Below are 13,039 nucleotides of genomic sequence, written 5' to 3'. Positions count from 1 at the left end.
AGTTTCACCAGAGTGCAGAGAAAATAGAGGGACGGGCGTTTTCAATAAAAGGTGTTATTTATTGAGCAGTCTTCTTTCTCATGCAAGAGAAGTGAATTGCCACAATTGCAATACTTGTCATAAAGTAAAGTGCGTACAGTAAAATGAGTATTATGAAATAATACTGTAAAAGCATTGATATGGTTTCGGAGCCATATGATACTTAAAACGGATAAAATATATACAATTATATACAATGATAAAAGTTGACTAAACGTACTCAACTGGTGCTTCTATGATACGCCCCCGTGTACCTAACCTAAGCCTAGTACGTGGGAAGGGGTAAGGGAGTTGCAGTTTAAGTTAAGTTAGCTTTGCCAAGAATCTGAATCAAGAATTCTCTAAGGGTCTAATCAGCTCCGTACCTTGGTTTTATAATGAAGCAGGTCTTGTATCTCGTTCTAAGGACTCGATCTCCCAGTGACCCGCAAGGGTGACTGGAAACACTGGAGCTGGATTTTCTCGGCAGGAGAAAAGACAGCGTCTTTCTCGTGCGTCAAATGGGAGGGACGGCTTCCTTCGGCACTCGCATCATCTGGGCTTCGGGTAAGTAGATAGCCACTCTGCTCCAAACCACAGTGTGTTGCTTAAGGCAAATGCTGGTATATTTATACCTGGAAGGTGCCGTGTTTGACGTAAGGTTGGACATAAGACGTCAATAAGAACTGTCACTAAGAACTGGCAGTTCTTTCAGGACTCGCAGGAGTTCTAGGACAAATCAAAACAAAAGCAGGGGGAATTCCCGGGTTGCTGGAGGTTTGGTTTGTTTAAAGAACTTGTTGTACTTTCTAGGAGTCTAAGGAAGTAGCCTTGCCGTATTTGGACTGCATAGGCTATTACTAAATATGGATATGATTCTTATGCCTTTATAAGGATATGATTTGTTATCACCACATAAGGGCATAAATCGGGAATATTTAATTAGGGTCCTAGATACGTTCACAACAAGTCTTAAATACTACAGAGAGATACAACTGATTCAAAACAATGCTGGTATTTATAACCTACAGAATTTCTGCCATTGGAGCAAAAAGTAATGGTTTGGCGCCCTGCCACTCTTCATTGTCACCTATGGGGAATGGACCAAATCGTTATGCTGCATATATGTCTTGAGTAGTGAGGTGACCACTTGTTCAAGGACTTTAAAGGATTTAGATATTTTTAGAACTAGGTTTTTGCTCACAGGTCCAATGGGGTGAAAGATAGGCTTCTTAAGGAGTGGGAAATCCACAGCCTTAATTAAATGTTTGAGGGTAAGTGGTACTTCAAGTGAGTAATTGAGAAGCTGTGACAGTTGTTGGGGTGTCACTCTCTATCACTAAGAGATACTGCTCCGCCCATTTATATCACTCTCATGTTGGGTGTAGAACCTTCATGCTACTCTGTTGGCATGTTACCACTTAAGACTTATGTGCTTATTTTCTCAAAGGCTGCATTTGATGGTTCTTGGAATGTTACCCTCTACTTTTCCTGCACTGGTCAGTCTACATGTGCTTTAGGCAGACTTGGCTTTACATATTTGTATTGCTAATGAACTATTTAACAGCAACATTTCCATAATTTTCATATTGAACATGTGTTTGTACATTCATGTGACATTTTATACGTCAAGATCTATGTCTCAGAGTGGCTTTGTAAATAAATGGCAACATGTTATCTTTTCTGATTTTAGGGTAAAACCAATTTTTATTGCCCAGCTCTGAATGAAGATGGCGCATGTTGTGGGAAGGAACTGAAACTTTACCTTATCCAGAATGCTGCGATGAACATTGAGGAGGGACTTAAGAGACTCCAAGACTTTGAAGAAAAATTGGCTACAATGGCAGCCAAACAGTGTTGTCAGTATAAAGAGGTGAGTGTTTGTTATGCTCAGGGCCAAGCAATGTCCCACAAAATCTAAGGCCTCCCAACTTACACTGTGCCCAAGGCCGCCAGCACCACTGGAAAATAAATAAGTCATGTAGATGGTCGTCCTATGTTTGTCTTCAATGATATATAGGTAATTATATCTTCTTAGAGGATTAATGTTTTAAAAGGATGTGTGAAGTATGTGTGCCTAGTCACAGATACTTAAGGCTGTTGCACATCTCCTGTTTATCCTATAATGGTTGTGTTATTGTTACATAGCTTAGGGCAGTGGTTCTCTACCTTCTGACTTCTGTAAACCCCCACTTATTCATTACTTGAAACTGGGGACCGCAACTGAATCATTATTGGAATCTGGGATCCGGCCTAAGCGTTTTCGATGATTTGAATCACAAAACAATACACAGTTTACAGAAACAAGTATTCATCAAACAAATGATACAATATTTAATGTAATTCGCAAATATATATAAAAAAATTATAATAGAAAGGTTGGCTCTTTTCTAAATTCAATTGAGGCAACTCATCATTCATATGATTTTCTGTTTAAAGCACTGCCACTACTCCCACATATCTATCTGAGTACAGTAACTTATTTTTTAGCCTCCAATTTCAAATTCTTTGCATTTACAGAACATTTTAACATTTTCAGTTGTACATTTTGCGTCTTTATTTATACACAATGTATTAATCTGTTAATATTATTAAATGTTCTAAGCATACACGGACCCTCTGAGTAGGCTTTGTGGCCCTCCCCCAGGAGGTCCTGGACCACAGGTTAGGAAACACTGATCTAGGGGCCAGGGGATAGTCAGAAATTTAAATACCTCTCTCTTGCCTATAACCCAGTGGCACTGAGTGAGAAAGCACGTACATTGGGATTAGTGTCGCTGGTAAAACAGATGAAATGTTTAGGATTTTAAAATATATTATACTCCATGGGAGCCTCCCATCCTTGTATAAAGGCATACCTCTAATTTTCTTCTTACAGGCCACTTGTGATGTCTCTAGTCACCTGTAATAAAGAATGAGTTGTGAAGTCTCAAGGGCATATTTATGAACAATTCACACAGCACAGCAAGTCACCATGCTGCGCAGCATGATAGGGAAAGGGCAGGAATGCACCGTAATTAACAATATACGTTGCTTTCCTGTTATTCCCAACGTTACTACACATTGTGCTTCCTACCAACAACGCAGGCACCCTTGCTCCATGGTGCAAGGGTGTCTGTGTTGTAAGAAGGATTGTTTTTATGAAGGAAGGGAAACCTTTCTGCACAAAAAAATCCCTGAGGCATTTTTCTCTTTCTATGCCTGCTGCAGAGTGCATCACACATAGAAGGAATAAAAAAACGCGTGCTTTTCATGGTAAATATGGACCCCTTTTACTCATTACTCCCATGCAACATCCATGGAACCTGACACTTACCCAGATTTACAACATTTCGCAAAGCTGGGATTGCGTCAAAATCCTTCGCCGCTACAGAAGAGGCGTAGGAGTTGCGCAACGAGGAGAAATACTTTTATTTCTCCTCATTTTGTCCTCTTTCTATGCGTGCTGCATAGAAAGAGGAAAATGCCATCAGTGATTGTTTTTATGCAGGAAGATATTCCTTCCTGCACAAAATCAAGTATCCCGGCAACGCAGACACCCTTGCAAAATGACACAAGGGTGCCTGTGCTGGCTCATGGCAGCCAATTGTGTGCCGGTGCAGGGGAAAGCACACAGATGTGTTGTGTTGTTGTTAATACGACGCATCTCTATGCTTTTAAAATTACGCAACCCGGCGCAGCAGAATGGCTTGCGGCGCCGTGCTGCGTCATTATGTAGTAAATGAGGCCCTTAATGTCTACTGCATAACTAATAATTACCGATGCAGTTTAAAGAAACAAAACTAACAACTGGCTTTTCCTTTTTTCGATATATTTTTTTAAACAAACAGTGAGGAGCAGAAAGGAGATATGTTTGTCAATATGTATATTTCTTTGCACACTTAGGCCCAGATGTAGTACTGTTTGAGTGGTTGCTAACGGAAAATCGGATTGTTTGCGATAGCTAAAAAGGGCTGACGCATGTACAAACCCTATTTTGCAAGTCGGTAACTTATTACTGACTCGCAAAATAGGGTTTGTGAGTCGCTATTAGGAAGGGTTGTGCCAAGGGCGTTCCTTTTCATTAGGGAGTCGAAGGGGGATATAAGATTATTTTGCGACCGCAAATGCGGCCACTACACAATTGCAGTTACCACCAATTTCAAATTGGTGGTAAGCCAAATGCAAATGGGAAGGGGTCCAAAGGGAACCCCTTCCCCTTTGGGTTTGGCAGTGAAAATATTTTCAACTGAGTACTATTACAGAACTATTTCATGTATAAAATGTAATCAAGACTAAAAAAAAGTGATTCAGTGACTACAAAGGAAACAGTTTTACTCTAAGCTTCACCGTTCTGTGTGAACAATCAGTGAAAGTTTTTGTGCGTGACCACTGCCTGCCCTTAAAAAATGATAAGAAAACTTTTCATTTTTTCTTTTAAATACATACTATTTTCCTTTATGAAAAATGGGCTGCATTTCAAAAAAGAAAATGTTGTTTTGTTTAAAAAGCAAACACAGACATGGTGGTCTGCTGTCTCCAGAGGCCACCATCCCTGTGAACATAGCCCTTGCCATATGGGTTGTAAATTGCAACCTGCTTATGAATTTTGATGAGGCAGGTGATTTGTGACCCCAATGGGAATCCCTAAATGTGTTTGAGACACATTAGTACATTCCATTTTGTGAGTCGCAAGAAAACACAATTTGCAACCCGCAAAACAGAATGGTCGTGCATCTGGCCCTAAGTTGTTGTTATTTTTTTATTTTATATCTTTATTGGCATTTGAGTTTCAATACAAAACCAATATGCATAGCCTCAGGACCATATCATTAGAAGCATCAACATTTGTGTACATAGGATTAAGTGGGCAAGGTACATTTATGGACAAGCTTTGACAAGCTAATACAGAGTTGGACCCTACATCCTAGAGTCTTCTCTTACTGTACTTCTTTCCCCATGGGATTTTATATCTTGGCCTATATCTTCTAGATTTCAAAAAGCAAACCTATATTGAAAGTCCCAACAACCCATCCTCCACCCACAACTAAAACATATTCTCCCTCCCATGTCTCTACTGTATCCCCCCCCCCCCGGTGGTCCACATTGGAGCACTATCTAGTGTCTTCCTCTTCTCCTGGTTATCACCTGGCCTGCTATCATTCCTTTCGTTCCCCGCGACCTCCTCTTGTGTCGTACTATCGGCCCCCTCATTTGTCGACTCTCCCAGCATTGCTCTCCATGCCTGATTGACCCCTTCGTCAATTCTAGTCCAGTCCCTCTCTGTGATGGGGTCACCCTTCAGTACCTGCCAGTTTGCCTGGATTGGTAGAACCTTGACTGCCCTGTCATCCCGAAGTGCCCGGGATAGGGGTGGAATTAATCTACGGCCCTTGGCCATCATGATCAGAGTCTGCAACACATTAGAGATGGGGGGGTTCTACAGGGAACATGGGCCACAGCTCTCTAGCCACCTGGGCTATTTTTGCGCATTGTAGGAACTGTCCAGAGCCCAGCGCAAAGGTTTCCGTCACCTGCTAGCGCATGACATACTGTTTGTTCTCATGTAGGTCCCCCATGGTCAGGCACCCCCCTCTAGCCATTGGGGCACAGACATAGATGCAGAAATCTGGCAAAAGGGTCGAACCACCCACAGGGGCATATCAGGGGCATAAGGCGCTCTTCTTAGCACTCTACGGACTACCATTTCCCATATCTCCACCACACGCCGGACAATATAGGGGCTCGTCAAGGGTATCCGTGCTCCCAGCAATAATAATTTGAGTAGCGCCCTGTCTGCACAGGTCCCTGCCAGCAGGGCCTTCTCCCTATTTTCGTCACCGTCTAGCCAATGTACTGCATGTTGCAACTGTTATGCTGCATAATACAATTCCAGACATGAAACCTCCAACCCACCGTTCTGCCAGGTTCTTTGCAGAGTGACCAGTCTGACCCGCTTGCGTTTGGGTCCCCATAATAAATCTGTCAGTAGCCTGTCTAACGTGATAAAGAAGTGTTGGGAATCCTGAAAAGGGAGTGCTGCATTGTGTATAGGCATCTGGCAGGACCACCATTTTAGTCAACGCAATCCTCCCCATGAGAGATAGTGGCCACTTTTACCAAAAGCGAACGGACCCCCCGCAAACCCTCAATTACTTTCCCAATGTTAAGCGCCAAATAGTCCTCGGCCATCTCCGCCAGTCGAACCTATAGATACCGTGATGCGGTCCTTACCCATGGGAGCCCCACCTCTGGCAGACCCACATCTGGGAGTGACGATAGTCTCCATATTGGGATTAGTTTAGACTTCCCTGAGTTAATCTGCAGTCCTGACACGTGTCCGAATCTCTCCAGGGTGCTCAACAATGTCGGTATCGCCCGGGCAGGATTTCGGGCATATATCAAGGTGTTGTCCGCATACATGGACACCAAATGATTAGTCTCTCCAAGCGGGATCCCATAGGCCTCCATCTCTTTCTGTAGGCCTGCAGCTAGGGGTTCCATTACCGTAGCAAAAAGGAGCAGCAACAATGGGCATCCTTGTCTCGTGCCACATTGTAGCCGAAAGGCCCGCGACAACAACCTCCCCGTTCTTATCCTAGCACTGGGCTTCGAGTATAATAACTGCACCCATTTCAAGAATTGTGTCCCCACGCCCATTGTCCGAGGACCTCCCATAAATACACCCACCCAACTGAGTTGAACGCTTGTTCGATATCTAACAGCACCAGGGCACAGTCTTCCCGATTCGGCACTGGTGAGTGCCACACATGGGCCAGCCGCCTCAAGTTGTGGGCGATGCTGCATTTGGGGATGAATCCGGCTTGATGGTTTGATATTGCATATGCAGTTGCAGTCTAGTAGCCATGATGCCGCTAAGAACTTTCATATTGATGTTTAATAAGGAGATGGGTCTGTATGACCCCGGGAGTTGGATGTCCCTATCTGCCTTGGGGATCCTAACCACCATGGCTTCATTTATGGATGGTGGGAGCGCACAGGTTTGAAATGCCTTGTTATGTACTTCAAGGAGGCGGTCCGCTAGGATAGGTGCAAACTTCTTATAAAACTCGGCCTGTAGGCCATCACTCCCCAGGCTCTTTGTAGATTTCAGGGACTTAATACTCGCTAGGATTTCTTCTTTCGAGAACGGCTCATCCAGAAATTTACTGGTCTCGCTATCTAAACATGGTAAATTCAGCATGGTATGAAGCCACATCAAATAGTCCAGGTCTGGTGTAGGGCACCCTGCATATACTCCAGCCATATGATCCGCCAGTGTATCCAAAATTCTTTGCTGTCTATACACTGTGCAGCCGTCCACCATCTTCATCTGCACTATGGGGGACACCAGCGTCTCATTACAAATAAATCTGGCATGAAGCGCCCCAGATAGATCGCCCTCCGCATGTAATCCCTGTCTGTACGCAGTATAATGACATTTTTCAAGTCTGCATAGCGCCGCCAGTAGGTCCTCTTGTACATCCCGCCACCCATTCAATCGATTGGGAGCTGTGGGTAACACCACTACCAACTTGGCTAACCTTCTCTCTAGGAACTTAGGGCCTGATGTAGGTAGGCCGTTACCGATCGGTAACGGCCGAAAATACCGATTTTTGGCCCTTACCGATCGGTAAACAGCCATCGAGATGTAGGGAACAAAAAAAAATCAAAATCGGAGTGAAAACCGATTCGGAATGAGTACCGAATGGAAAAGAATCCGATACGTACATACCGAAAATCGGATATGTAACGAATCGGTAACACACCGATTCGGATGCAAACACCGATTCGGTCAATGTACCGAATCGGTAGACACACCGAATCGGAAAATAACCGATTCGGTCCATGTACCGATTCGGCAGTGACACCGAATCGGAAAATAACCGATTCGGTCCATGTACCGATTCGGTAGTGACACCGAATCGGAAAATAACCGATTCGGTCCATGTACCGATTCGGTAGACACACCGAATCGGAAAATAACCGATTCGGTCCATGTACCGATTCGGTAGACACACCGAATCGGACATGAGCCGAATCGGAGAACATACCGATTCGTATGAATCACCGATCGGGAAATTCCCCGATTCCGACAGATGGGGAGATGTAGGGAGGCACAGAAACACCGAAATCGGCTCAAATTCGGTAGAATTCACTCGGTATTTACCATGGATTACAATCAGGTGGTAACCAACTCCAACCCATATAAACAGCCCCAAAATGCATTGCAACTTGCAGGATGGCAGCTTTTTATGTCATTGCGAGGCGGCTACGGCTACAGCAGGAAGGACAGAGGGAATGGCTAAGAAATGAACAGGTCTACAGACAGAGGATAACCCTGTTCATGCTCACAGAGGCAGAGATCCTACAGAGATACAGGCTGGACTCTGACACCATACTTGAGCTCATCAGGGACCTCAAACCATTCTTGGACCACCACACCCCAAGGGCACACGCCATCCCAGCACACGTCCAGGTGCTATGCAGCCTACACCTGTTTGCGTCTGGCAGCTATCAAAGTGGAGTTGCGGCGGTAGGAGGGGTGAGCCAGAGCAGCCTGTCAAGGTTCTTCCACACATTCCTTGACGCCATGATACACAGGATGGACCAATACATCTCTTTCCCTGCAACCCACGCAGAACTGCTACAAACTAAAGCTGACTTCTACCAGATGGCACAATTTCCCCAAATCATTGGTTGCATAGATGGCACGCACATTCCGATTTGCCCACCAGCGGACACAGAATACATATACCGCAATCGGAAGTCTACACACACCATCAACGTGCAGGTGATCTGCAATGCGAAGTGCACCATCACAGACCTGGTAGCAAAATTTCCAGGGAGTACCCATGACTCCTATATTTTCCAACAGAGCGGCATCTATGCACGGCTGATGGCTGGCGAATTTGGTGAAGGATACCTCCTAGGTGAGACACATCATCAGACCCCCATAACACACAGTAGCTAGGTGGAATACATTTATGCATGTGTGTAATGTTACCCCTTTCTCTTCCAGGCGACAGTGCATATGCCCTCCGCTCATTCATACTCACCCCCTACCTCAACCCCTCCACACCCAGCCAAAGGAGGTATAACCGGGCCCACATACGCACAAGGAATGTCGTCGAACGGACCTTTGGCATCTGGAAAAGTAGATTCAGATGCCTGCACAAGAGTGGAGGTGCAAGGCAGTATACCCCCATCACCTGCTGCAAGATCATAGCTGTATGTGCAATGTTACACAACCTTGCGGTGAAGAAGGGCACTGAGGGGGAGTTGTCTGACTACGAGGACCATGACGACGACGAAGCTGTGCCACTGACACAGCCAGCTGGGGTGTGTACGCCAAGTGATGGCAGATACAGACGTGAGGAGATTACAGAAAACTATTTCTGAGTGAGTACAGATGCAAAGACAGCTAAATGGTTGTTGTGAAAAAACAATTTTTAATACTGTTGCAACACAGTTACTGCACTGATGTGCAACAAAAAAAAGGTGTAATGGCAAAGAAAACAAAAGTCCAAGGTCCAGGTTGCCTCACCCGCCCTTGCAAGGCTATTTCTTTGACCGCTTGGCAGCCCCACTGGGGTGTCCCTCAGCCCCCTCAGAATGACCAGCGGCATCTGCGGAGCGCCTGGTGCTCCTGCGTGGCTCTGACGCAGCGCTGGCCGGGCTGCTGCGGCTGCTGCTGTCCCCAGCATCCCCCAGGTCCAGGGCAGGATTTGCTGCAGTGTTAGAGATGATCATGGCCTCCATTGCAGTCGTGATGCGGGCCATTCCCCTTGTTATCTCTGCCGTATTTTGTGTGAGACTAGACTCCATGTTGGCACTGCGCTGACAGAGTTGTGCCGTTGCCGCAGCAAGGCGGCTCATGGAGCGGTTCTGCACCCGGGCATCCCGCCTGCGCACCACCTCATGCTCCTCCAGTCTGCCACATAACTGGGTTATGGCAGTGGTTAGCCTGCCTAACCCTGCTGCTACCTCCTTGTTTGAATCCACGAAGGCCTGAAATCCTTTCACCATTTCCCCCATCTGCAGGTTGTGCTGCAGGAGCTGGCGTTGGCAGGCCATGATGGATTTCGCCTGCTGCCTTTGGATCTTGACCATATTTCCTTCGAGGCCCAGGAAGACACTGCCCTCCGGTGCTGGTGCTGCAGTGGTGGGAATGGCTCGGCGCCGGGTACTGCTGCTGCCGGCCTGCTGAGTGGGCTGGGGTGCCACTGGTGGGGGTGTGGTGCTGGCCGGGGCCTGAGCCCCTGCTCCCAGGACAGGGTGTACTGGTGCCACAGCCATGATCGCGGCAGGAGCTGGTGTAGGTGGAAGGAGGTCCCTTGTGGGGGAGTTCTCTGGGGAGAACTGCAAGGGGGGTGTGCTCGGCATTTGTGGGGAGTGCAGTGCTTCAAAGTCTATTACCAGGTCTCCCTCTATACCAAGCCCTATGGTGTTTTCGTCCTCCTCCTCCTCGGCAGCCTGACTGGTGCTCGGCCCTGCGAGTGCAGTGGTGGATGGTGCTGCTGCCTCTGTAGTCATTGTTTGTCCGCCTGATGGTGCCCCTAGGTACAAAGAAGCATTTGTAAATTGAGTGCCGATGTATTACAGTCAGTACAATTAAAGCATTCCACATGTCCTTGCATCTCCTTAGAATGTGTTCCACTGTTTCCTGTCTTGTGATTCTGCACTGCCATATTTTGCTAACTTCTGCTGACTACATGTACCATGATGCTTGTCTCTTGTATGTTGGTTACAGTACTGTGCTGGGGTTTGGCTATGCATTGTGTCTAATGGGGAGGTGTCTGGTAGGGTGTGTCATGATGCGCATGCTTCTTACCTGTAGCTGTAGCTCTGGCTGAGCTGTCCAGGGTCCCAATTCCAGTTACGCTCTCCCTCTCAATGGTGGTGGACACCATTTCCTCGAGGTCTGTGAGGGGTGGCGCCGGGTTCCTGCCTCCACCAGTGCCTCCAGCCTGCCTCTGGATCTCTGCCATCTTCCGTTTGGTGAGGCTGCGGATGTCATAGAAACGCTTCTTCAGCTCATCCAGGGACCTGGGGGTGACACCCACAGCATTCACCTTTTGGGCGATTTCGCTCCAGATCCTCCTCTTGGTGCTGTCTGGCACATTGAGGGACAGCTTTCCAAATAGCTGCCGGTGCACCCTCACCACCTCCTCAACCAACACCTGCAGCTCGATGCTGCTGAACTTAGGCTTCCTCTTCTGGGTGGACTTCTGGCTCTCACTCTGGTTTTCCATCTTGATCAGAACAGTTCACTACCTCCTACTCCCACTGCTGCTAACTGTGAGTGTTCAGCTCAGGCTGGCTCTCCAGAAAGTTCTTAATTAGCTGCACCTGCCGGGGTTGCCACTCCCTGTTTGGGTGGGGGAGGGGGAGCCACCTCATTGGCTGAATCGGCTTTTGCCGATTCGGCTTTTACCGAATCGGATATTACCGAATCGGTAAAATCCGATTCGGTATTATCCGAATCGGATTTTACCGATTCGGTTTCTTCAATGCATTCCTATGGGCTTTTTGGCCATGAGTGTGTTTTCATACCTACGATTCGTTAATTGCCGAATCGGATTTTACAGACTCGGCTATTTCCGAATCGGTGGTAGCCGATTCGGCTATTTCCGATTCGGTGGTAGCCGATTCGGTACTTTCCGATTCGGTCCGTGACGAATCGGTACGTACCGATTCACATTACCGATGCCGACCGATTCGGTATTATTTCGCCGTTTGTTTGCTACATCTCGTTTTCCGATTTCAGAATACCGATTCGGCCCGCCTCGGTATTTTGAAATCGGAAAATCCCTTTTACCTACATCGGGCCCTTAATGTCCCTCTCAAGCTGCTGTCGGACCCCATAGGTCGCCCGAGACAAAAACCCCAGACCACCACCTTCATTGCCTCCCACGCCACACCCCTTGAGGATGCCGAGCCCCAGTTTGTCTCAAAGTAATTGGAGATCTCTTCTTCCAGTTGCCTGGCAAAATGTGGATCAGTCAGTGCCTCAGTCGGAAGCTGCCACGTGGGGATTGCCGCCCTGGGCCTAGTAGTACCCAAGGTCAGGAGCATTGGCGAATGGTCCAAGATATGCCTCGGGAGGTACACTATCTCCCTGACTCTGGGCATCAGAGACGACGGCAAGAGGAATTGATCTAACCTGCTAAATGTATTGGCTGCAGGGGTGTGGCAGGAGAATGTCCTAGTGTCCGGGTGTCTAACCCGCCATGCGTCCACGAGACCCAGTTCCCTCATCTCGCCTATCAAGGCCCCAGTCATACCAGGCTTAGTGTTCGCCCAAAGGGGTTTACGGTCCAGCATCCCATCCATCACACAATTAACATCCTCCAATAGGACAATGTCCCCACGCAGAAAGGGGGTCGCTGCCGTCACCACTTCGTAAAAGAAATTGTGGGCATCTGAGTTAGGAGCGTACACATTTATAAGAGATATCTCGTGCCCGTCAATTCTCCTGTGGAAGATCACGAAACATCCCTCAGGATCAAGCACATGGTGCATATGTTGGAAGGGAGTCCCCGGGGCCACCCATATCAGCACCCCGTGCAAATCCAGAGAACGAAGTGGCATAAAGCTGCCCTCACCATCTACACCAGATATAGAGTAATGTATCACCCCAGCTATGGCAATTTTGTAGCGCCATAAGTAGGAGTGCACTCGTCTACGTTTTTCAAGCATTGACATCCCCCGGGCATTCCAGGTAAGGAACTTCGTCAGGGAGGGAGCCATCAGATTATGTAGATGGTGTCACATTTCCGTTCCCATCCCACCATTTTAATGTTAGACGTAGCATACTGTGAGAAATTACCACTCAGACATGGATCCCTGATACTTCCCCAAAAACCACCTAAAACAGTTTGAAACCCCAGAACCTCCCCCCACCCACTGGGCTTTGCATCAGAACCATCCCTCCCGCCGTCGTAGAGAGTGAACAGTTCCATCCTGCGCCCTAAACTGCCCCCCTCCAATTTCTCCAGCAGCACTTTCATGCCCTGCAACAATATCCATAAATGCATTG

The 13,039-nt window shown here is 47.2% G+C and overlaps 1 protein-coding gene across 1 annotated transcript in view; it reads left to right on the top strand.

Annotated features, from left to right (window-relative positions):
* Positions 1-13,039, top strand: part of LOC147683315 (uncharacterized) — a 112,669-nt gene that overhangs the window by 72,831 nt on the left and 26,799 nt on the right. The window contains exon 3 of the mRNA XM_086943763.1: positions 1,712-1,891. Coding sequence (XP_086799889.1) covers positions 1,712-1,891 — 180 coding nt within the window. The remainder of the gene's footprint in view (positions 1-1,711; positions 1,892-13,039) is intronic.

The sequence above is a fragment of the Lissotriton vulgaris genome, chromosome 11, assembly GCF_964263255.1.
Source record: "Lissotriton vulgaris chromosome 11, aLisVul1.2, whole genome shotgun sequence".
NCBI lineage: Eukaryota > Metazoa > Chordata > Amphibia > Caudata > Salamandridae > Lissotriton > Lissotriton vulgaris.
Note: the sequence above shows the minus strand (reverse complement) of the source record. Positions and strands in the feature narration are given on the sequence as shown.